General features: G+C 42.5%; 2 protein-coding genes across 9 annotated transcripts in view; one reads left to right on the forward strand and one right to left on the reverse strand.

Annotated features, from left to right (window-relative positions):
• Positions 1-5,186: 5,186 nt before the first annotated feature.
• On the reverse strand, positions 5,187-21,375 carry arfip1 (ADP-ribosylation factor interacting protein 1 (arfaptin 1)). 4 transcript variants are annotated; one of them, XM_083655974.1, is made up of 10 exons: positions 21,203-21,375; positions 19,936-20,001; positions 14,881-14,982; positions 9,966-10,074; positions 9,282-9,383; positions 8,466-8,578; positions 7,979-8,200; positions 7,623-7,780; positions 7,329-7,503; positions 5,187-7,223 (listed from the first exon to the last, which is right to left on the reverse strand). In XM_083655974.1, exons 3-10 carry the CDS (start codon positions 14,971-14,973, stop codon positions 7,068-7,070), a joined length of 1,128 nt encoding a protein of 375 aa, XP_083512100.1. In that variant the 5' UTR covers positions 14,974-14,982; positions 19,936-20,001; positions 21,203-21,375; the 3' UTR covers positions 5,187-7,067. The 4 variants fall into 4 exon arrangements, with proteins under 4 accessions (XP_083512100.1, XP_083512098.1, XP_083512101.1 ...); XM_083655972.1 differs by having other exon boundaries at positions 19,595-20,001; XM_083655975.1 differs by lacking the exon at positions 19,936-20,001.
• A 481-nt stretch (positions 21,376-21,856) lies between these two features.
• Positions 21,857-22,820, forward strand: part of fam193a (family with sequence similarity 193 member A) — a 35,535-nt gene continuing 34,571 nt past the window's right edge. For all 5 annotated transcript variants that reach the window (XM_083655965.1, XM_083655967.1, XM_083655966.1 and 2 more), the window contains exon 1: positions 21,857-22,201. In XM_083655965.1, the coding sequence (XP_083512091.1) occupies positions 21,974-22,201 (228 nt within the window). In that variant the 5' untranslated portion in view covers positions 21,857-21,973. The remainder of the gene's footprint in view (positions 22,202-22,820) is intronic.

Below are 22,820 nucleotides of genomic sequence, written 5' to 3' on the forward strand. Positions count from 1 at the left end.
GCGGAGAATAATAAAAATAAAAATAAAAATAATAAACGGAACAGATACAATAGGGATCCACGCACTTCGTGCTTGGACCCCTAATTATTATTATTATTATTATTATTGTTATTATTATTGGGGGTGGGGGTGGGTGTTTGGTTTTATCAGACGGGCAGATGAGACAGGGCAGGCTTCCAAGCCAGATTTGAATCCAGGACACTGCAGCCTCATGACATGAACCTCAGCCAACTGAGCCACCAGGACACCCCAATTTCTTCCTCCGTCTCAAGTCTTTTTTATTATTTTTATTTATAGTTTGTGTTAATCACAGCTTAAATATAAAATGCAAACGCAAGGCAACAACAGGTTTTCGGGGCAATAAAAAGAGATGACCAGAGTTGGCAACAACTATTCAGCCCCTTCTAGCTCCCACACAAATAACTCAAGTGGCCCAATATCTTCCTCCTTGGGATGACGTCAGAGAATCCAGTGTTCCGTGTTAGTCTCTGCCTCCACAGCAACCGGGGTGACACCACCCTCCCCCTTGACCTGACCCTGGGAGAAACTTTTTTTCACTGCGGCATTGTTCCCAACACTTGAATGGCTTGCCCTCTAATTCATCTCAGCATGTGAAATAGCACAAAAGGCAAGGAAGCCAGGGTCTGCAGTTCAGAACAAAACCAACAGAGGCAGAGTTATAAAGCCATACGTGTTGAACTGTGGGGCTGGAGGGTCACACTGCTTATGCAGCACTCCACACAACATCCACTACATCACTGCTCTGTGCTGCTGGTGCTGCTGATCACTTTGTGTATACATTTGGCAAACAAAAAGAAGAAGAAAAAAGACAAAAGTCAAAGGTCTCCATCCAATACTTTTTTAGGATTATGCAAAAAGGTAAAACTACCAACATAAGCAAATCTTAACCAATCATTTGATAAGGCAGCCGCTGTTGACAGAACTACTTACAACATGTAGGTCTGCCCTATGTGGCTACTGTTTAGTTAGTATGAATTCAGACATCTCATACTCATAATCAGATACGGATCCATATGGGGAAAAGGACATAATAGTCTTCTGCAATGAAAGTAAAACTCGTCTTAGAAACACAAGTTACCATCTATTTTAAGAACTTTGCGTACAAAATCCTAACATTTTTGAGGATGGAATCATCCACATTTTGAGCTAGGTAAACGATATGATTTTGTTATAAATGTTGGAATGACACCATTGAATTACTGAGAACAAAGTCTGAATGCTTTCTGTTTACATTGCCATAGATAGACCAACAGATCAGCATGATTATTAGGGGATGTGTTGTCCTAAAAATAAATAAATAAATAAAAAATGTACACAAAATCTTCAGAATGCTGTAATTTTGTAGCTTAACTGCATTGCAGAACACAGTCTATTGTCACCTTTGATTAAAAAAGCAGGAGAAATAAATTGCAGCGACAAGGTGAAATGCTCGCAGCTCATCTTATCGGTCAGAGACCACAAAGCTGCTCCACGCTCATCACAACATGACTTTTCACAGCAGCAGCAGGCTAGCAGAGGCAGGCAGGTCATTGCACAGCACTTTGCACATTACGATGCCGTACGGAACAATAAGTGCCCCATCATTACACAGATAAATGTCCTGCAGGACTTACCGGAGAGATGAGAGGGCTCTTTTAATCCGCTCGGTCACCGTTTGAGTTAGTGTACTGCAGGAATACTTTTCAGAGGAGAAAATCTGTAGCAGCCTATTAGCGGTTCTGTTAGGTTGTGAGTGAGTGCTGTGTGGTCCTCCTGCGAGCCTGGAGCCCGCAGCAAACATCGCAGGGCGGTGGAGCAGCAGCCAGACGGCGGCGCGGCGTGCGCGGTGAGGCGTGCGCGGTGCGCTCTCTCTCTCGTACGTGATTGGGCCAGGTTACGCGCGCCACTACGCACAGCTTGTGTGACCAGTGACCACTGGTGCAATGCTGCCATCACGATCACACAGGGCTATGATGATGATCAGTGATGATCAGTGATAGGGAGGTCACTAAAGAAGGTGGCATCACAGCCAGGCAGGAGGACAAACCCAATACCCACCTTATTGGCACAGAGGAGGAGGACATGTGTTGTATAGGCTGACACTATCTCTATGAAGTAAATTCATAGCACACATCAAGCTAAGTAGCTAGTAGCTTAGCTTATCACACTGATGCAAATGAAATATATTTTAATAAAAGGAAAATGTGTTGTACATCACTACGTCCATGGCCAGATTACCCCCCCCCCCACACACACACACACACACACACACACAACATTTTTGGAGTCTGTCGGTGTCTGTGCATGGGTCCACTAGCCTGCCACTTAACAATTTAATGAAATGTCTATAGAAAAATGAATTGCTCAGCAGTCACCACTTGCCAGTAGCCATCCAATAAAAATAAATCATGAGACTTAAACTTTTTGGAACCCATTTTTATTTCATTCTGATTGGTCATAGTTATAGCTTTGTGTCATAGTTCTGTGGAGCCTGACATGAGCCCGACCAAAAAAAAAGGAAAAAAAAAAGGGGAGGGCCCCTTCATGCTGAGGGCCCCTGGGGACCTGCCCAGGTTGCCCCTATGTTAGATCCGTCATCACCGACAAGGTCCCATGGCAGTGGTTTTCAAACTGTTTGTGCCCGAGGCACACTTGAAACTTTGTGAAACTAGAAATCTCACGCGCTACGCATGCTCGATTCCTAGGCTCGCCCGTCCTGCAGCTCCCCCACTACGCAGGCTCGCATACACAGCTCGGAATGTTGCGTGGCCTCGCCTGCTCTATTGGCATGTGCAGTGCACACTTGCCAAACTTCGCATCACTGATGACATCACTCACTGACATCTTAATTGCTCGAGTGACCATCGCTGATCACATCATGGAGTGCTCAAGTGACATCACTCAGTGCACAATTGCACAACTTCCATCACTGATGACGTGTGCTCAAGTGACATCACTGATGTCATAGACATGATGACATCACAATTGCTCGAGTGACATCACTGATGATGTCATAGCCATTGTGACATGATCAGTGACATCACAATTGCTCGAGTGACCATCACTGATGGCATCAAGTGCTCGAGTGACATCACTGATGATGTCATAGACATTGTGACATCATCAGTGAAGGGACAGTGAAGGCTCACAGTATGGCTGTCGCTCTACTGACCTGAACTTAGCAAGTACAGGCGAGATGATAAACAGTGAAATCCTACTGCCTGTTGCATGAATTAATGAGGTCCGCCCCCCTTCATCAGGAGCAGTGAAGAATATATCCTCTCCTCTCTACCCTGGAGCTGTTCCTCCCTTGCTGAGGTGGCATAGCTAATATGATTGACTCTTATGGGGATGTGAACCAATTATGCAAAACAGAGCAAATGGTGCAAGGCTTTGTGTGGTGGCTGCATCTATTTTGCAGACACGTGAATATACCTTTTGGGTGTGTCATGTCAAAAGGAGGAGAGCATGTTGATTCAAATTTTTCCTCAAAGACGACCAGTTAAGAAAACACAGATATGAATGATTGATATTAATTAATTAAACAGATATTAAGTCCTATGACTAATAGGAAGCCACAGCGTTTGCTGTTTGGCGCAGGGGGAGTTGTGCTGTATGATTGTTCAGTGGGACTCGTAATGAGTAATGTGTTGGATTGGCTGTCAGACGGGATGCTCACACACAGACCTTCATATTGTGCCTAAGAATAAGTTAGAGGTGAAATAAGTCTCCAGAGTAAAAACTGCCTGAAAAACAATTAATGTAGCCTAGCTTTCACTGCGCCGCCTTGATTAGACAATAGTTCTAAAGAGCCGTATTTAAATGTAGAGTGCAGCCAGCCACAGATAAAAGAGTTATCTGAGGTTTTGATCAACATCCTCACAGCACATTAAGGCTTTTCTGAGGATTATCAAGATCCTGTCAAATGTATAACTTTGGGTGCGGTGGGCTCATTATGACAAACCAAGGAGAATCTGCCAGCACCTGCACTCGAATAAACTCAAACAAAAGACACGGACGGTGACAGTGTTCCAAACAGAACCAATAAACTTTAGCGATGAGTGATATCAACCTTTTCATCTCAGGAACTAGCAATTTGAATCCTTATGTCAACAGCACATACTATAATACAATAACCCACTGCTCTGTTAGTGTTTACAGGGGGAGTTACAGAAAGCCAGAAAAGGGGCATGTGCAGAGCCATCTTTTAAAACTTTAAGTTGACTAATTTAACTGAAAAACACTTTACATGGTAATTCCATTGTAAATTCTGTGGACAACACGTCATTGGATGTTGTTTCTTACCCAATGATTTATTCGTTTTTCTTTAGCGCTCTGTCAGCAAAAAGTCAAATCACATGCATAGGCCTCGCTTCAAATGTCTCTCTGTAGCCCCTGGTGGTGACACCAAATACAGATCATTATACAGACCATACCAGAGCAGCACTTAGTAACTCCCGCTGCCATAAAGCATGAACAAATCCACTGGAGGCACTTTTTTTTAAAGAAAAGAAATCGTTTTATTTTCCAAAAGATGTTACGTAACTTTCAGGACCTTTTTAACTCAACATCTGTTCGCGTTTCATGATTACTAAGGCATTGATCTAGTAGTATATACTAGTACATCTACTAATGGGTCGTCAGGAAAAACAAAGCCAAATGGCAGCATTCGTCATAGACTATATATATACTCAAGGTAAAATAGAGGATATTACAAATATATATTCATCTATGCATTGTTCCAAGGGAACGACATATTGATGTACAACATACACACTCTGAAACTGCTAAACTGAGCCATAGGAAAAGTACAAATCATCAAATTGAAGACAACAGCTGGCTATCAAAAACCAGTAAATGCTCCCTTTGAAAAATACAATTTAGCCCAATGAAGGAAACGGTCATCAGCTCAGGCAGAAAATGCTGGTCTTTCAATTTACAAAAACAAAACTCCATTTTGGTTTACATCTTATACAGTATATATCATAGAGCTCTTACAGGGTTTTGTAATTCGCCTCAGATTCATACATGTGCATATGTGCTATATGCAGAAATATATCTGAGAAGAGTAATGTCTTCAAATAGATTGACAGTTTCTGAAATTATTGGAGTGCTTTAGAGCTATATCGCTGTGTTGCCTGGAGTGGTCTACTGTGCAATGGTGTACAGGCTCCAACTGTACTTCCTTTGTGTGTGTTTGTGTTGTGCGTGTACTTGGTCCATTTTCAACAGTGAGGTCCTAAAAACTGGTAGTGAGAGTGCCTGTTTTTTTTTTTTTACAAGACCAGAGGTGAAGAGATGTATAAATCAAGGCACATTAAGTCACATAAGGGTGGTCCTTCATTTTCTCTGGAATTACAAAGTCTTAACTTCATCAATGTTATCAATTTAGTCATATGGCATGGCATAGACTACATGGAGGAATACTCAAAAGAAACAGGGTAATATCTATTACTGTAAAAAGAACATCAGCTTAGCATAATCACATTATGACATTTGTTGTGAATAACCACCGTAACCAGTAAATGCATGTCTCTATAATCTAATCTCAACATGGGATTCTGATAAATGCGACTCATTTGCAGCAATTTGAAGGTACTTTTCCCAGTTTGTCACAACACGTGTCAAGTTATGATTATGAGGGATTACATATTGAGAGTAGTTTTCTGAAGCTGGGTGGCCAGACTTTGATAATGCACGCATCTCCACCTCAGAAAGGGGATCAAAGTCATGAAAATGACAGCAAAATGACAGACTGAGAGTGTAAATGTATCCCTTAGATGCCTTTACAAGCCAACCCATCCACTGTGCGACATTCATATGCTGGGAAGGGAGGGGGAGGGGGGGGGGGCACATTTACAGTTTCCAAATGTATTCAGCAACTCCTGCTCAACAGATTTGTCAAACAGTACAAAAGTGCGTTTCCTATGATTCGAAAGAATTGCAGAGATGAAAGGAATGGAGAAAAATCAACGATTAAGCATCAAGACAATCACAAGCAGAGAACAAAGTAAAAAGGAGTTTGGGAGTTTTTGATTGAAGTTTTTGATTGTTTTTTTTCTATATTTTTTTCCCTAAAAAGGTTCACAAATCTGAAAGTCAGAAAGGCAAGGACAGAAGAGATGAGGGGGTGTTTCCTGTAGTAAGAAAGGACAGAAGAGCTGAGGGGGTGTTTCCTGTAGTAAGGAAGGACAGAAGAGTTGAGGGGGTGTTTCCTGTAGTAAGGAAGGACAGAAGAGTTGAGGGGGTGTTTCCTGTAGTAAGGACAGAAGAGTTAAAGGGGTGTTTCCTGTAGTAAGGACAGAAGAGATGAGGGGGTGTTTCCTGTAGTAAGGACAGAAGAGATGAGGGGGTGTTTCCTGTAGTAAGGACAGAAGAGATGAGGGGGTGTTTCCTGTAGTAAGGAAGGACAGAAGAGTTGAGGGGGTGTTTCCTGTAGTAAGGACAGAAGAGTTGAGGGGGTGTTTCCTGTAGTAAGGACAGAAGAGTTGAGGGGGTGTTTCCTGTAGTAAGGACAGAAGAGATGAGGGGGTGTTTCCTGTAGTAAGGACAGAAGAGTTAAAGGGGTGTTTCCTGTAGTAAGGACAGAAGAGTTGAGGGGGTGTTTCCTGTAGTAAGGACAGAAGAGATGAGGGGGTGTTTCCTGTAGTAAGGACAGAAGAGATGAGGGGGTGTTTCCTGTAGTAAGGACAGAAGAGTTGAGGGGGTGTTTCCTGTAGTAAGGACAGAAGAGTTAAAGGGGTGTTTCCTGTAGTAAGGACAGAAGAGATGAGGGGGTGTTTCCTGTAGTAAGGACAGAAGAGATGAGGGGGTGTTTCCTGTAGTAAGGACAGAAGAGTTGAGGGGGTGTTTCCTGTAGTAAGGACAGAAGAGATGAGGGGGTGTTTCCTGTAGTAAGGACAGAAGAGATGAGGGGGTGTTTCCTGTAGTAAGGACAGAAGAGTTGAGGGGGTGTTTCCTGTAGTAAGGACAGAAGAGATGGGGGGATGTTTCCTGTGGTTTCTGTGCAGGTTTTACATTTCTTGTCAAAAGCCCAGATTGAGCCACTAGGGCTTCGATGGGAGTGATTAGTGCTCTTCCAGCCAAGATGGAGTGTCAGCACCGGGCATTTTCAACTTGATGTGGAACTGCTTGAGTGTCTGTTCCAGCTGCTGTTGGTTTCCTGCGTAGTATGCTGCTATGGCATTGTGGAACAGGGTGAGCTGGTTATGCAATACCTTCACCTGTTTGGGAAGAGACAAGAGATGAAGAGAAACTGGAAGGCGAGGTAAGTTGGCCTTGAACGATGACATGGTGTGTAGAGGAGGAGAGCTAGCCTCTTTGCCCACCTTGTTTTCTTCCAGGAACTTCAGCTTGATGGCGACGTCGTTACGCATCCTCTCGTACTTCTCACGGTGGATCTGGAACTGCTGCTGGGAGTGCTCTATCTTGGGCATGGTGGTGGCATCGCGCGGCCCCAGATTCAGCTCCTCCAAGTCAGTACGGTATGCATCATACTCGACCCTATAATGTGGATTATTCATTAAATTGCATTAGAAATGTGTATTACACGCAAGTACACGTTCATATTGATATTTCGGAACAGACGTGGGACTCGCATGTCGGTGATGTGTACACGTTACCTGGCGGCTTCATACTGCTTGATGTTAAGCAAGGTGTCTTCGATTGTTTTGTCCACAAGTGTGTTGACGCTGGAGATGAAGAAGCTGATGGCACCCAGAAGTGTCTCTCCATTTTTGGACAAAAGCTTTTGGGTGTCAGCGTTGTAACCAAACTCCTCCTAAAAGGACAGAGTGGAACTAATTGTAGTCATCTCACTAAAGTATATCTGGCAGCATTATCCAGCACAGTAGTCTTCAGGTTTAGAATGTAAAGAAGAAGAAGAAGAAGAAAAAAAGGCAGGCTGCCCTTGGGCCAATTATTAACAAGTAAACAGTACCTGTACCTAAATCTGACTGACGTAAACATATTGACTCACACGAAGTTCCGGCGACTTCAGGCTGAGGTCGGCGAAGGCATCCCCCAAATGCCTCTGTGTCTGCATCATCTGGGACAGCTGATTGGCCAGTGTCTGGGCCAGCTTAATCACGTGCTCGTACTTTCTCTTGTTGTCGCGAAGCACGTCGATCTGAGCCTCCAGCTCCAGGTCCACGGTCCTCGAGCCTCGACCCAGCTTCTCCGACAGGATCTGCCTGGTACACTGTGGAAGACAGCTAGTTTAGGAAGTTAGTTTGAAGAAAGAGGAGGTATCGGTCATACGTGCTTAGTTTGAAGAAAGAGGGGGGTATCAGTCATATGTGTTTGTCAGGTATAGTTCCCTACTCGACGAAAGGGGATAAATCACCTACTCAAAAGAGAGGGGAAGAGGAAGAAGAGAGGTTGTTTGAAGCGTAAAAATGAAGTGTATGTGAGAAAGAGAGAGAGAGAGGGTTAGAAAAGACAGAATCAATGACGGAGAGGATTACTTTGTATGTGTTGATGCTCCACTTTCTCACTAGGTCCAGTTTTTCCATGGCGGGGTTCTTCAAGTCATCTGCAAGGACCAGCGCTCCGCTCGTTGGCTGTCCTGTCATAGTGCCTGGACAATTACAAGTCATTCACTTAAGGAAGTGATTGAGTTACTGGATTGGCAGACTAGAGAGTTGTGGCAAAGATTGGGGAAGTGCATCAGGTGTAGTAAATTTCACCACATGTGTTAATGCCTGAAAATAGACACAATGAATGCTAAGGCAAGCTGAATTAGCAGTGTAAGAGGACGCTGGTGACATCTCGATTATTCAAATCAAAATGAACCTTAAAAGACAATCAGTGAGAATTTCCCCCTTCAAAACATGGTTAACAGTCACAGTGAGAGAGATTATAGGTGCCAGGTTTTGCAAGGACATTTTGAATTGCAAGCAGGAAAACCCACTGAGATTTCTGTGAAAGCAGGTTTTCTAAGCAAAGAGAATGCTCTAGGCATCAAGAGGTTGCATGAGATCTAGAAAAAGATCTTAGGAGGAGAACACTTGGGAGTAGTATGTTAACAATTATTAACTATAGCAAAGCAGATAACTACCTCAACCAGCCCAAACTTATGGGAGGAGAAAGGTTGGAGAGAGAGAGAGAGACAAGGAACAATTATCATGAAAGGAAGAGAGGTTTGATCTTAATGGAGCATAGCCTGTGGGGACAACGAGAGGGAAAGAAGCCCATGAAGAAGAAAAGATAATTGCGGTTAATTGTGTGCAAATGGCAACAATTCGGTATCAGCTTTGTCCATAGTCCATCGCTGCAGGTACCTTTCTGAGCCTGACTATCGCTGGCAGAGCGTGCCAGGCGGCTAGCGACAGCCGAGCTGGGAGCTACAGGTGCCACGGGAGATGTGGGCTGGCTTGCTGACCCTGGGAGATACAGCATTCAAAGTGATCATTCATTAGTATGTCGGATTCACCATCCCGCCTACAGAACTGGAAGTGGGGATTTCTTTTTGCCTCAACCGAAAGATACCTCGACCCATGCAAACCTGGAAAATACTAGTCATGGCAACCTGGCCACATTCACTAGCACCTCCAAAGGGAGGATTTGAATTTGCATTTGTAACAAGGACATGGTAATGACAAGGGAAGGAGGGTTATGAAATGGAGATCAGAGGCAATTCATTAAAACTCAATTGGACGCCCACCTTTACAAATTCAAATGTCTGCATCTCAAATTTCACCGAGATTAAAACCAAACGTGGAGCACTGGGGGATAAAACGGTTTGCAGACGTACAGTTCCAAGATACAGGTTTGCTTGGACAAAGTTTGCTTAAGAGCCAAATTCTAATAAGCTGTCCATCTCATACAAATCTGTAAAGTAAATGAATACAAAAATCTCAGAATATTAAGAAAATAAGTATAGGATAGGTATATGGAGTAAAATAAATAAATAAACAAAAATAAACAAAACAACAATACAAATACGTATTGTATTATTTTTTTACCTTTGTATGGTCCTGATTCAATGATGCCCTCTGTTGATGAAGCAAAGTTGCTGGAGGTGACACAAGACTCTGATAGGTTCAGGGGCCCGGGGGCGCTGGGGAAGGAGTCCTATGGACCCAGACAAATAGGTATTATTAGAGCATAAAGTACCAATGGCACAAGGTAGCACTCACAAATCTTCAGGACAAAGGAGCTCTGAATTTCACCAATTTATTTGGCCATGTCACAAAAATGCCAACGTTTCGGCCTCTCGGCCTTCTTCAGGGCATGGAGGAAATGGAACAAGATGGAGGTCATGCCATATATAGTAAGAGTGAACAATTAGGAAGGTCACATGGTACACTTAAAGGGATCAGGTCACACAAACATGTTTCGTTTACATAACAATGACTAAAAAACATGGTGAAATGGCACATTTGCATACAATTACAATAGTTCTACATAATGCACTTTGAGGTATACTTGTCTTTTCAGAGGGGTTAGAGGAAACATTTGAGAGAAAAGTCATCATTCAGTCCAGCAGGTGTCCTTGTGTTGAGTGTGGAGATCCAGTACATTTCTCTTTGTGAGAGAAGTTTTGGTAGGTTGCCGCCTCTGGTTGGAGGAGTGACATGTTCAAGTCCCACAAATTCCAATGTGGCTGGAGAGCCATGGTTAGCTTCTTGGTAATGCTTAGCTATGGCATAGTCCATGTTACCTGTGCGGATGGCCGTTTTATGTTCTGATATTCTTTGGTTGAGTGCTCTCTTAGTTTGACCAACGTAAGAGAGTCCACAGGGACATGTGAGCATGTAGATCACTGATGTTGTGTTACAATTGATGAATTGTTAGATGGGATATTTCTTGCCAGTATGTGGATGATTGAAGGACTCGACATTAGTGGTGTTGTTACACTGACTGCAGTTTCCACATTTGAAGTTTCCTTTTAGATGGAGCCAAGTATGGTTGGTTTTAGTGGGCTGGAAAGTGTGTACCAGGGTGTCTCTGATTGTTGGTGCCTGTCTGAATGACAGGAGGGGGGGGGACTTTTTGTGAATTCACTCAGTGATGGTGGAGGTATTATTAGAGGTAAGGTTGATATATGTAACAAGGTTGTCCATGCATGCCCAAACGCAAATATTATGTTACTAATGCCAGAGGACCAATTATATTACCCAATATTTAAAAGGCTTGAATCCAGTTCCCAATTAACAGACACATCCCCATCTCTCACAACACAGCCAACCTTTTAGTACATCATAATTCAAATATGCCTCAATCAATCCCTTGACAAATTTATATTCCAGGACCTCTGCCATCTTTTAACGTGTAGCCTCGGAGTGTAGTTAATATGTTAAAAGTAGCTTAGCAGTAGTCACGTGCTTGAAAGCTGTGAGCGTATTGGCAACTGAAAATATAGCATTGAAAACACATGAAACACATTACACACACACACAGGTGGCATCCTACCATTACATATTGAAACAGGAAGATACAGAGGGGTAGCTGAGGAGGATAGAATATGTGAATATTGTGAGTTGAATGAGGTGGAGAATGAAATTCATTTCATTTTATATTGTCCTTTGTATCATGACTTGAGAGAAACAATGTTTAAAAGAGTCCATACTCCTCCTGAGCTAAATATGATAGATAGTGAGAACGGAGTAATACTCAAATTTCTTTTTGATAATATTTTTGCATTCTCTGAATTTCTTTCTAAAGCGTGGGACAGGAAGAGAAGGTTGACGTATAACTGATAAATTATAGTTTATTTTTTTGTTTGTTTTAATTTCGTATTCTATGTGCAGGTATGTATGAATGTATATGTATAGGCATATTATGTCTGCATGTATATATACTCTCTAATTTGGGCTGCACTGAAAGCTTCTGGTTGGGTAACATACCGGAATGTTATGTTTTGTTAAATATTGAATGTTGATGTGTCTGATAATCCCATGTGGGATGGGTCATGTAATTGTCCTGACACGAAAATAAAATATTCATTCATTCATTCATTCATTCACACACACACAGAGAGGTTACTAGCACAGATTTTCTCAGACATACGCAGTTCAACAGAGAGCCTATCCTGTTTCTATCACGACACCTTGCTCTTCTGGCCAGCGTGAGCTCTGCTCCCTTGCCAGTGACTGGCAGTGTGACTGTGAGCCATGATGTGGAACAGTGGGGCATCTGCAGGCGCTGCCAGCTCAGTCAGATGGAGGAGACGAAGGCACCCTGAGGTGCTCCATCAAAGTGACTTCACCACAGCAGCACCCCACCTCGCCTGCCCGTCTGCTCTACTGCAGAGCAGGCATGATGAAACCATGACCACACCTATTTCACACACTTGGCCAAAGCTGCCAATTCATCACATATTTTAATGAGTGGAAATGTCATCATTTTGCACGAGGTTTGCATTGTTCCTCCAGGGAGGAGCACAGGGAGAACATGCAAACTCCACACAGAAAGGTCCTTTTTGACGAACCCCTCCTGGGCTGTAGGCACTGAGGACATGGGAATGGGGACACACACCCTCAGTGCCCACAGCGTACCAGGTGGGAATCGAACCCGAGGATCTTCTAACTGTGCCACCGTTGTCCCCCCCTGGGTGTGATTTTCAATGTAGAGCCCATTGACTCTCATCAGATGGACAATGTGCTGGGCAGGCCTACTACACATCATTGAATCAATGTATGCCAACAATTTCACCTCTGCAACACTTTATGACAGAAACAATAGGTACTTTGTGTTTCTATATACTGTCATGGATGCCATATGCTGCTGATGTTGTGGGTTTGGATCCAGCTTGTGCAAAGACGATGAGATTCAAGCAAGACGGCCCAGTGAAAAAACAAGAAAAGATACCTGAACAGATACAAATACTCATTCATTCCACTATCCGTTACTCTGTTGAACTCAGGCTGTTAGTAATGGTGTTTTGTACTGTAATGTTTGCACTTTAACTGTATGTTTGCACCGTCAGCGCTTGTGTGCTATGCACTATTGTTTTCTTCTTGTATTATGTTACGTTATGTAGCAGCCTGTATATCCAAGACAAATTTCCCTCGGGACAAAATAAAATAATCTTGAATCTTGAACTTCAACTCACTTCCTGTCATTTTGTCACGTGGGGTTTTGTCCATGCTTTTCCACGGACACGCCCACTTAGGAGACTTTCGGCAGGTCTGAGTCAATGGTTGACCACTCCCGTTTAGGAGACTTGCTGCTACCATTTGTCAGAATTGGCGGAGCCTGCGGTGAGGTGACCCATCTATAGTAATATGATATCTATGGCATGTGCCCTGTATCACGTCGGCCATTGCAATTTGTTGTATGCTTTGTTGCGTGTTTCCATTCAGTGCTGATCAGCACTTGGTGTTGCAACACTAATACTGGCTCCCTGCCAAACACTTGGCTCCTGTATCATGGCAACCGTGTTACATATGAGTCAGCTCATATTCCACTATGGAAATAAGCTCTCGTGCTTTGTTGTGTTTTATCCTTTTGACAATTACAAACATAATGAGACATCCTGGTGAGGCTGTGCATATATTTTTTATATTGTCAATAAGGAATTTCAATTAATTAATCAAGCTGAATAAGTATCTAAGCCTACACCCCTTATTTCCTGCCAACACTCAGTAGTAGAACAGTGGGGCCCAAACTTTGGCTTCAGTACCACCTGTTGCTGATTGCTGAATCCATGTACCGTACTCCCTTTACCAGACTATAATATTTTGCTTAGAAAACGGCAAGAGAAAAAACTATGATGCAATGAATGAATGATAACCCAGCTTTTGAAGAATATATTGTAACATTACGAAATAAAAATAAAATAACTCCCGTACACTGTCTCCAAATGCAAAAAGTTTATTTAACAGAGACTCTGTTAAATAAAGTTTTTTGCATTTGGAGACAGTGTCTGGGAGTGATTTTCTTTTGATTCAGTCGGGTTTTCCCTCCTCCGACGCACCCGTCATTTAGGTGTGCAGCAGAAGCTTTTGCTCCTTTAACATTACAAAATAAGAAATGAAGTGAAAGAGTTGCAATTAGTGCCTCCTGAGCAGATTCATTTTAAGGTTTAATTTATTTTCATGGTTTATTCTTACATTCCATTCCCCCCTTTCTCTCAAGTGCCCTCTGTAGTACCTCCATGTACCCCTAGCCCTAGTCTGGGGACCACTGCACTAGAAGAACTAGGGATGTTCATTTAAAAAAAAATCCAAAATCGATAATCGGTGAAAATTAACGATGAATTATCGATCATATTAATACTTAGATTTTTTTTTTTTTTTTTTTACAAAATGAATGCCTATGAATGCCCATGTTTAAAACAGTTTTGTTGGCACAAAGGCCCGTGCCCAGCCAGAAAACTAGAGACTATATGAAGCTCCACCTCACGTTAGTCGGCTGTGCAATGGAGTGGGGCGAGGAGGAACGAATTCCACCCAAACCTAGTCCATTTTTTTTTTTTTTTTTTTTTTTTAATAATTAAAAAATCGATCCAAATGCCACAGGATCGATTCCAATCCTTAACGATCAATTATCGATTTTCGATAATTGATGAACATCCCTAAGAAGAACTAACATTTTGTTTGTCACTGAAATATATCCCACAGTGAAAGGAGTCAACATTCCCTCACTAACAACAATCAGTGCGGCACAACTAACATTCCTGAAATGAACTTGCTCAAACAATTGCTTTTATGTCTGGAATTTATCTAGCAAGCGCTAAATTGTAAGGGGGAATTGGGCATCGTTAGGCATAATATGAATGGTTTGCAGTTGACCTGTGGGTTGGGCATCACATTTTACAGCTTGACTACTGGCCTGCTAACCAGCAAGGCAAGCTTTTATTTTTTATTTTGTGAAAGTAAACTGAGAAAGAGAGACGGAGACAGAGGAGGAGGCTCTACGCAGGCATGGCCTTACCCTCTTGAACACTTCCTCAGGACTCTGATCCACCTCTCCATTGCTGGTGACTGGGATCTCAGCGGCCGGACTCCTATGGGACTCCTCAGCCATGGTGCTTTCCTGTCATGAGGAAGGTGACACGCAACGGGTTACTCTTCAGAGCCTTCGTCACTAATGCTCAAGAAAGAGAGGCCACCATTGGCCAATTAAGAAGAGAGGACTCGGAGCTTTAGGATATGGTAGTTATGGGCTGCCATCTTGTGGACACTGCCACCCACGTCCCATGTGTCAATTAGCCTACCCCAAAGTCATCAGATCAAATCAATCAAAAGAAAAGAGAAAAGAAAAGGAAAGAGAACAGAAAAGAACCTCAATGTATTCTTTCTAAACAACTCATTTCCAAAACACTATTTTGGCCATTCCACACTCCTCCAGTAGTTTTAATTTTCCAGACAAGATGGTAATAAGCCTTAGTGAAGACAGGAATAATGCAACAATATGGTGTTAGCCAGAAGAACACAACTTTCTTGTGAAATAACTGAAATCCATTTGCAACACTTTTTTTTTACAGCAGTCTGAAAACATGCCTGCAACTAAAGGCACGAGTATGGTATACACATCTTGTATTAAATGTTTCATACATGTTTATTGCATGTGCGCTACCCATTCAGCTACACAAAAACCATAGTCAAACAGCTGTGTCAAAGATCTATAATTGTTCTACATAGGAATGCTCTAGTCTACAACACAGACAATATCCAGGCAATGTCTGCCCCATGGAAATACAGTGTTTTATGCTTACAATTGCATACAATGATTATTTCAGATCAAGTTAAACTATTTGGGTCATGCTCTAGTCTAGGCCTAGTTGTTATACTCCTTCATTGCAGTCTGGCCTGATGTATTTTCAAAACACATTGAACAAAGGCCCAGTTAAGCTAAATATAATGAAGATGCATGTGTAAGATAACCTGTTATTTTCCTTTTTAAGCCATACATGTTCTGTCATATTTTATATGCTGAACCACCTGTAGATTAAAAAGACAATGTCAGTAGTTACAGCCGGCTATATAGGCATATTTGTGCTATATCTAGTAAAATTGTGGCTTTATCATTGCATACTATAGCGATCTGGAACACTTTAATCATTATAAAGCTCTGGATAGGAGATCACAGTTGCCAAAGTTTAGTAAACCGAAATTGCAATTTGCATCTTTGAACAAGAGCCTACTCTTACTCCTACTTGACCAGTCTCTAAATAATGCAAATAGCTACCAGATCACCAGGTAATAAGATCCAGGTCTAGTCTAAACTGACTGACTGGTTTAAATGGCTGATATTAATGCCTTATACAGTTCATATAAAAAGCTTAGCATGTTCACTTCGTATTTTCAATGAAATGATGCTTTTGGACTGTAACTGCACAGACATAAGGAGACAAAACCCCATCAGAAACTGGGCATTGCTGCATCTAAGATGAATCAGCATGAAACCATATGACGCCAGGCTCATGAGGATTTAACTCATCCCTGCCAGAGTTTCAAAGGAAAAGTCGCCACTAGCCACCGCCAGGGTTTCTGATCATTTTCACTCATTTTTCAAAACGCACACAGAATATGTTCTTCTATGCCTATACACTGAATATCACAAAAGAAAGAAATCTCTACTTTCATAGAAAAAAAGTTTGATTCTACCTTCATCTGTTCTTTAGTTATTGACACTTGAATGTAGGTAGTTTCACTGAAAATGTCTGTCTGTTCCCAAAAAGCTGAGAAAATGCATTTTTGTAAATGAGGTCATCTTGACGGGTCCTGAACCGAAAATAAATGTCTCTGTGATGGCAGATACTGGCCGGTGTTACACTCAACTATGAACCCCATAATGATTTGGTTTCCCTTTCCGCCCAAACACGCCGGTGTGGTCACAGCTTCTACCGTATTTTCACCGTACCAGTGCGAGAGAGAGATTCACCCCGCTCTTGAGAGAGGGGAGCCGGATCGCGCGTTCGTTTTGCACGGACGGGGGGGGGGGGGGGGACAGGCCTTAACGAGTTGACAATTCAGTCTGATATCAGACTACTTGACTCTGGTTTTCTGATACAATCAGGCACAATATGAATGAATAGATCAAAAATAAACCGTCACCCGAGGTCCATGACCCAAGTCGAGCTCTGAAAAATAATTTCATGTTGAGCACCATGTGACAAAGATAAGACAGTCAGTGGCTTGGGTGTCATGTAACAGTCACATGAATACTTCAAGGCCACACGACGCCCACATGCAGGCAGGCAGCAGACAAGCCCAGGTAGGCTCGTCTCACCATCCAGGTATTGCACATAAAACACAGACTAAGTTTCAGACTAAGTTTAAACAAGCTGTCTGTCTGGCACATCTCTGATTACCGTGCATGCATTTGAAAACAGAGGGAGAAATAAAAGAAAGACTGTAATATATTTATAATTTGTTGACTAGACAATGTTTCCTTTTTATTCATAATTTAGCTGTGTTGAGCTGCCAGGATGGCTGGAAAGAAATCAACCCCACAGGCAGAAAAATGTGAACTATTGCCTTCTTCCGGGTTCAGCATACGAACCAAGAGATTTTATCCGACATTCATTTTTACATTTACATTTCATAAAACGCTTATAAAAGTAGTTTTACTCAGTCAAACCAAGCGATTCAGCAATATTTAGGATCATGAGAGACCTTATAACATTTCATTCTGGCTAAAACCAAAAAATATATATACAGATTAAAATATATATATTATATATATTTGAATGTTTTATTTTGGTCAGAGTGAAATGCTATATGGTTTCTCACGATTCTACATATAGCTGAATCACTTGGTTTGACCAAGTAAAACTATTTTTATCTACCTTATTTCTTGCTGCCATGCCGCCTTATGTGAAATATGGGTGCTTCTTGTTGTTGACACGGACACAACATAGCCCGTCTGTAAACGATGTTTCAAAGCTGCAGGCAGGCGAACCGCGAACGCAGCAAATCACATCCAGCTTGGCCAAAAATCTCGCCGATAAATATCCCGAGTTGTTCAAAGAGCAACAGAAATAGCGGATGTGATACAGTAGATAACATTATACATTCCCTCAAATAAGTTGTCAAACGAGTGTTGTGACAAGCAACTTTTTTTCCAGCGTCTGAGTTTTGAGGAAATGTGCCAGCTGCAACAATCAGTCACGTTCTAGACCGGACCTACCAATAACTATTTTACAGCGGGCCGTTCAAAAACAAGGGGTATAAGTATTTTACGAAATGGAAATGGAAAAATGATGTACGCGGAGGAGGGTGTGACTTTATCACTCTACCGGAGTCATGCTTGAACTGCAATACCTAGTGGAACTAATCCTGCAATGAGTTGTTCGGGAGTGAACGGGCAGATCTCAGAATGAAGATAATCCCACTTCCTATGTAAAAAAGATTGTACAGGAAGTACTGCCAACAATATATGCCGAGAGCACAGATGCATCAAGTGGTTCAGGGACTGTGCATTAACGAGGGCAAGGTGTTGCTTGTCATGGAGTGCGGTCCCTTAAGAGTCCAGTAACCTGGAAACAAGATAACATGAGGGATGGATAAGGACAAGGAGCTAATTATCAGCCAAAGAGGAAAGAATCATGGCTTGCGCTTCAAACTATTTAAGAAAAATGTGAACCAACGATGTGGCTTGATGTTGAGTTCAGGTTGCCTTCGTTTAGGGTGACTTCATAAATCAGGGTTCATTGAGGGGTGTGTGTGTGTGTGTGTGACTTTTTCATTTGAATTTCTTAAAATTTTGTGATGCAATACTGGCAATCAGCCCAAAACATGGATGTGAATCAACAGCTTGAGTGGTCACACATTCCAGCAACCCAACAAATCTGGGGTCGCCTAAGAAGAATGTGAAGGCACGAGTCCAAATCCCTCTGCCGTCATTTACCCAACCATGTGACAGCATGTTGGATTCAAGAGCGCTATTCCAGAACACAAGCTGCATACAAGAGACACTGAGCAGCCATCAATCGATCATTCACTCACTCACACACACACACACACACACACACACACACACACACACACACACACACACACACACACACACACACACACACACACACACACACACACACACACACACACCAAAGAAGGCACAATAGCTGTAAACAAGTGCAGTTACTGACAGCAGGAATCACGACTACTATTCAACAATGACTCATATATAGTATAATAATAAACAGCAAAGATATATACATCCCGACTTTCCTCCAATCACTTGATAAGCGAGCATCGACATCAAGCAGAGAAAACGTGCAAAGGCCTCAATCATCCGCAAACCCATTTGGCACATTACAGTGTAGCACAAGTGATTAGCGAGAAACCCACGATGCGCACCACTATAACAAACAACACCGACACCAGCATTTACCTAAAACCTCTCTAGAACACCACCAAAGCCGAAAGAAATGTGAAACATAACAACCACAAATCTAAAAAGGGATTAAACACACTAAAACAAGTTGCTATTCAAGTTCACGTTGTTGGTTACCGAACTTGAATTTTGGCTTCACAGAGCAGAATGCACACATAGATTTGGCATGATCATAGGAGAGAGAGCAGTACCACCACCACCACCATTTTTGCAAGTCAAGATCAAAAAAGCAACATGAACAAGAGCGCTGTAATTAAGGACCTAAAGAGCTTGATTGATTGTCCAAAGTGAAGTTAAACATCACCTTTGCTTGAGTGTGAGAATCTCCATTTTCCTCTTGTGTTTCAGTCGTTTCAAAATGGTGATCTGTCCCGTTTTCCCCATCGTCTACACTGCCAGTCATGTGTGGAGCATCAACGCTGTACTCCACATTTCCTTCACTGTGTGTCATCTCACTTTCACTCTCTTGAACGCCCCCATCCCCTTTCTCAACATCCTGGTCAGTTTCCTCTACATCCTCGTTGACACTGTCAATATCAATGTCATAAAGCACTTCATCTCTGTCATCTCCTTCGCTATAGTAGTCTACATTCTCCTGTTTTACATCCTCACTCAAAGACTCCAATGTTTTGTCAGCCTCCTTACAATCCATTCGCAGGTCCTCGGCTGAGGTCTTCCCCGATTCAGCCTCAAGACTAACTTCAGACATACCTGAAAACAGACAGATAGGATGGCATGAATAGGTCCTATTGACTGATCCAAGTGCACAACAAACCCCAGCATCTGCAAGGGAGTAGTGGCAGAGCAGCTCAAAACCAACACTGCGCTAAAGCAATAAGAATAACTGGTCTGTTAACTGCATACAGAAATCACAAATCTGTTATGACTAATGTTTGAGGTAGCGTTAGGTACTATTGCATAGTGTCCACTTTGTTGTATGTAAGGATCTCAAGCATTATTCACAGAGACATGAAGAGGCAGGTAAATATACCAGTAAACACTTCAAGGACTTGCCTTGGAGAGAGATCTAACTGCTGATAGAAGTCCAGGAAATGTTACTGAGATATGCATTCCCAGGCTTTATGTGCTCCGCAGGACATTATCTCATCATGTTTATTTCATGACAACGGTTTATAGGTTAATATCATGGAGGTCAACTTAGTCATTGTGCATTAACATTTCGATGGCCGAAAATTACAGTAGTCTCACTGATGCTCTCTGTCTCACACACACACACACACACACACACACACACACACACACACACACACACACACACACACACACACACACACACAGGTAGCTCGGTAACTACCTTATATTTACAGTCTATGGTAACTACGCAGCCCAAACATGACTGTTTGTTGCATTTACGACCTCACCCCATAGTTGCCAAACCCACAGTATGGATGGATGAGCTGGCTAAAGCCGGAAGTGGCACACAACTTAGCTAGGTCTAGGCTAGCTAATGTTAACGTTACCTTATCCCTAAAGTGTTACCATAGTAAAGCAGCAATCTCTCACGTGGCTAACTGAGATGTCCAAAGCTATTAAAATGTATTTTAGTGGTCTAACAAAATATCACAGAGCTAACTGCTAACGTTATACTGGTTGGTTGGCTAAGGAGGTTACGTGGACATTTTAGGATTGTGAGGATTCAACTACTGTTAACGTTGTTACTTTAACTTCCACCACAGTCCGTGTCAGCTAACGTTTAACGTTAATACAGTGCTAAAACTGCATTGAACGGAGTTCAAATGAATGCAGCAAACCTGTTGACGTAGTGCTAACATTAAAGTTAGACAGTAGACAATGAACTAAGTGGAAAACGACATTACTAGCTAGCTAAATAACATTAGCAAGCTAACTATCTGTCTAGCTAACGCAGAAGCGTAGAAAACTTTAACGTTACCTGTCAGTGTCAGCGCCCGTGGCTAACTATTTATTAACGTTAACGGTTGTAGCACGTTACTTCAAATCCTCGGCGCAGTGTATGACACGCTGGGAGTTGTCTTGAAAGGCAATCCAATAGCTCACAAACGTTAGATGCACTAACTAGCCATCTAACGTCCGCGCCCCAACAACTACAGGCTAACCAGCCTTGCCATTTGGTTTGGACCCCGGAAAGACCGGCCCTCCTCGACTGTCAATCTGCAGCAGACCCAAACTGTTGCATGCGCTCTCCCCCTGCTGTTCAAACCATTCACTTGAAACCTATATACAGTCTATGTGCTTGAAACCAGTGTCGCCACCATTGATAGCCACCCAGCCAGGTGGCCAGCCATCGTCGCCAGAGTAAGGTTATATACACCAATAAAAAGTAATGGGTAAAAGCAAAGGTCAATTATAACGATGTGGTTAAGAGTTACATAGTTTATAATTTTTATTATCGGCTATATGTTTCATTCTGTTCTCACGAGACGAAAAACATCATTTCCCATAATGCACCACGGAGACGGGGGACGTACACAGTTGCGTTGGAACGCAAGATCTGAGGAGTCCAGCCAGAGGCCATATTGGAATATCAAGTCGGCTTGCACTTTGATGGTGCTGACTTTATGTCGTTTTGGGAGTCTCTAAAATTGCTATCCGCTAATAATATCGGAGTATTTGTGCGAGGCGTTCCACTTGAGACCCTGCCACTTCTGGACGGCAAGTTGTCTCTGTTCTCCTGTGGGAAAAAATGAGTCCAACCGATGCTAAACGAGGAGCTAAACGCAGGAAGAACAAGCGGGGCGGTGGCAGTAGCTGCAGTACTGTCTGCAACACCAGCGGTGGCAAGGCCGGGGTTGCCTCGGCCCTAACGTTAGGTTCTCCAGGAACAACAACACCTGCTTCTGTCGTCAGCTTTTTAACACCTGGCAGCGCTGGAAATGGGAATATAGGGTCCATGGCCGGCTTAAACGGAGAGGTAAGAGTGTCACGTTTCTCGTTGGATGTCAAACCCGGGCGGGTATCAACGACACAAATCTGATTTGGGCCTGAGACTGATGCGGAGGCTGATGTAGGTTAGCTAGAAATTAACAGAGCTAATTAATGCTATGGTTATTATACACTCAACTACAACGTGAGTTAGTAGCAGGTTGTATAGCTAGATTAAACTGGCATTATTATGTTGTAACTGTCGTTAACATTAGTTATATCCTGGCCTAAGCGGTAGCGATCTGTCTACCACCGTTAGCGTAAGCTATCATAGGTTTGAACCAACAACTTTGACAGTAGGGCAGTATTATATATTAAAAATAACATGCGTTTGAGTTACAAGGAGATAATATTAACTACATCAAGCTTATCCATCCAGTAATAACATTTTGTTCAGCAGAGTTGGCCTAGCGTTACTGTCTGCACATACATACAGTCTACGTTAGCTAATGCTAATTGTTACAGTTATAACGCTAACAAGTTCAGCCCTTACGGGCCTTGGCTTGGCTTTGATGGGATTTTTTTTTGCAAGCTGACCCTGCAATGTTTCCAGTATACGAACCCTAATCTGAATTTAAATTGGCTATATTTGCCAGTCCATTAGCTAA

Source organism: Poromitra crassiceps (assembly GCF_964638095.1).
Source record: "Poromitra crassiceps genome assembly, chromosome: 19".
Lineage (NCBI taxonomy): Eukaryota > Metazoa > Chordata > Actinopteri > Beryciformes > Melamphaidae > Poromitra > Poromitra crassiceps.

What these genes read in the sequence shown, in the direction of transcription:
- arfip1 (XM_083655972.1), bottom strand. Translation starts at nt 19,999, where the DNA reads ATGTCTGAAGTTAGTCTTGAGGCTGAATCGGGGAAGACCTCAGCCGAG. An exon ending in TGAATCAGGACCATACAAAG is followed by an intron (nt 9,384 to 9,965) that starts GTAAAAAAATAA and finishes TGTATCTCCCAG; the next exon opens with GGTCAGCAAGCCAGCCCACA. An exon ending in AGTTCCTGGAAGAAAACAAG is followed by an intron (nt 7,224 to 7,328) that starts GTGGGCAAAGAG and finishes CTTCCCAAACAG; the next exon opens with GTGAAGGTATTGCATAACCA.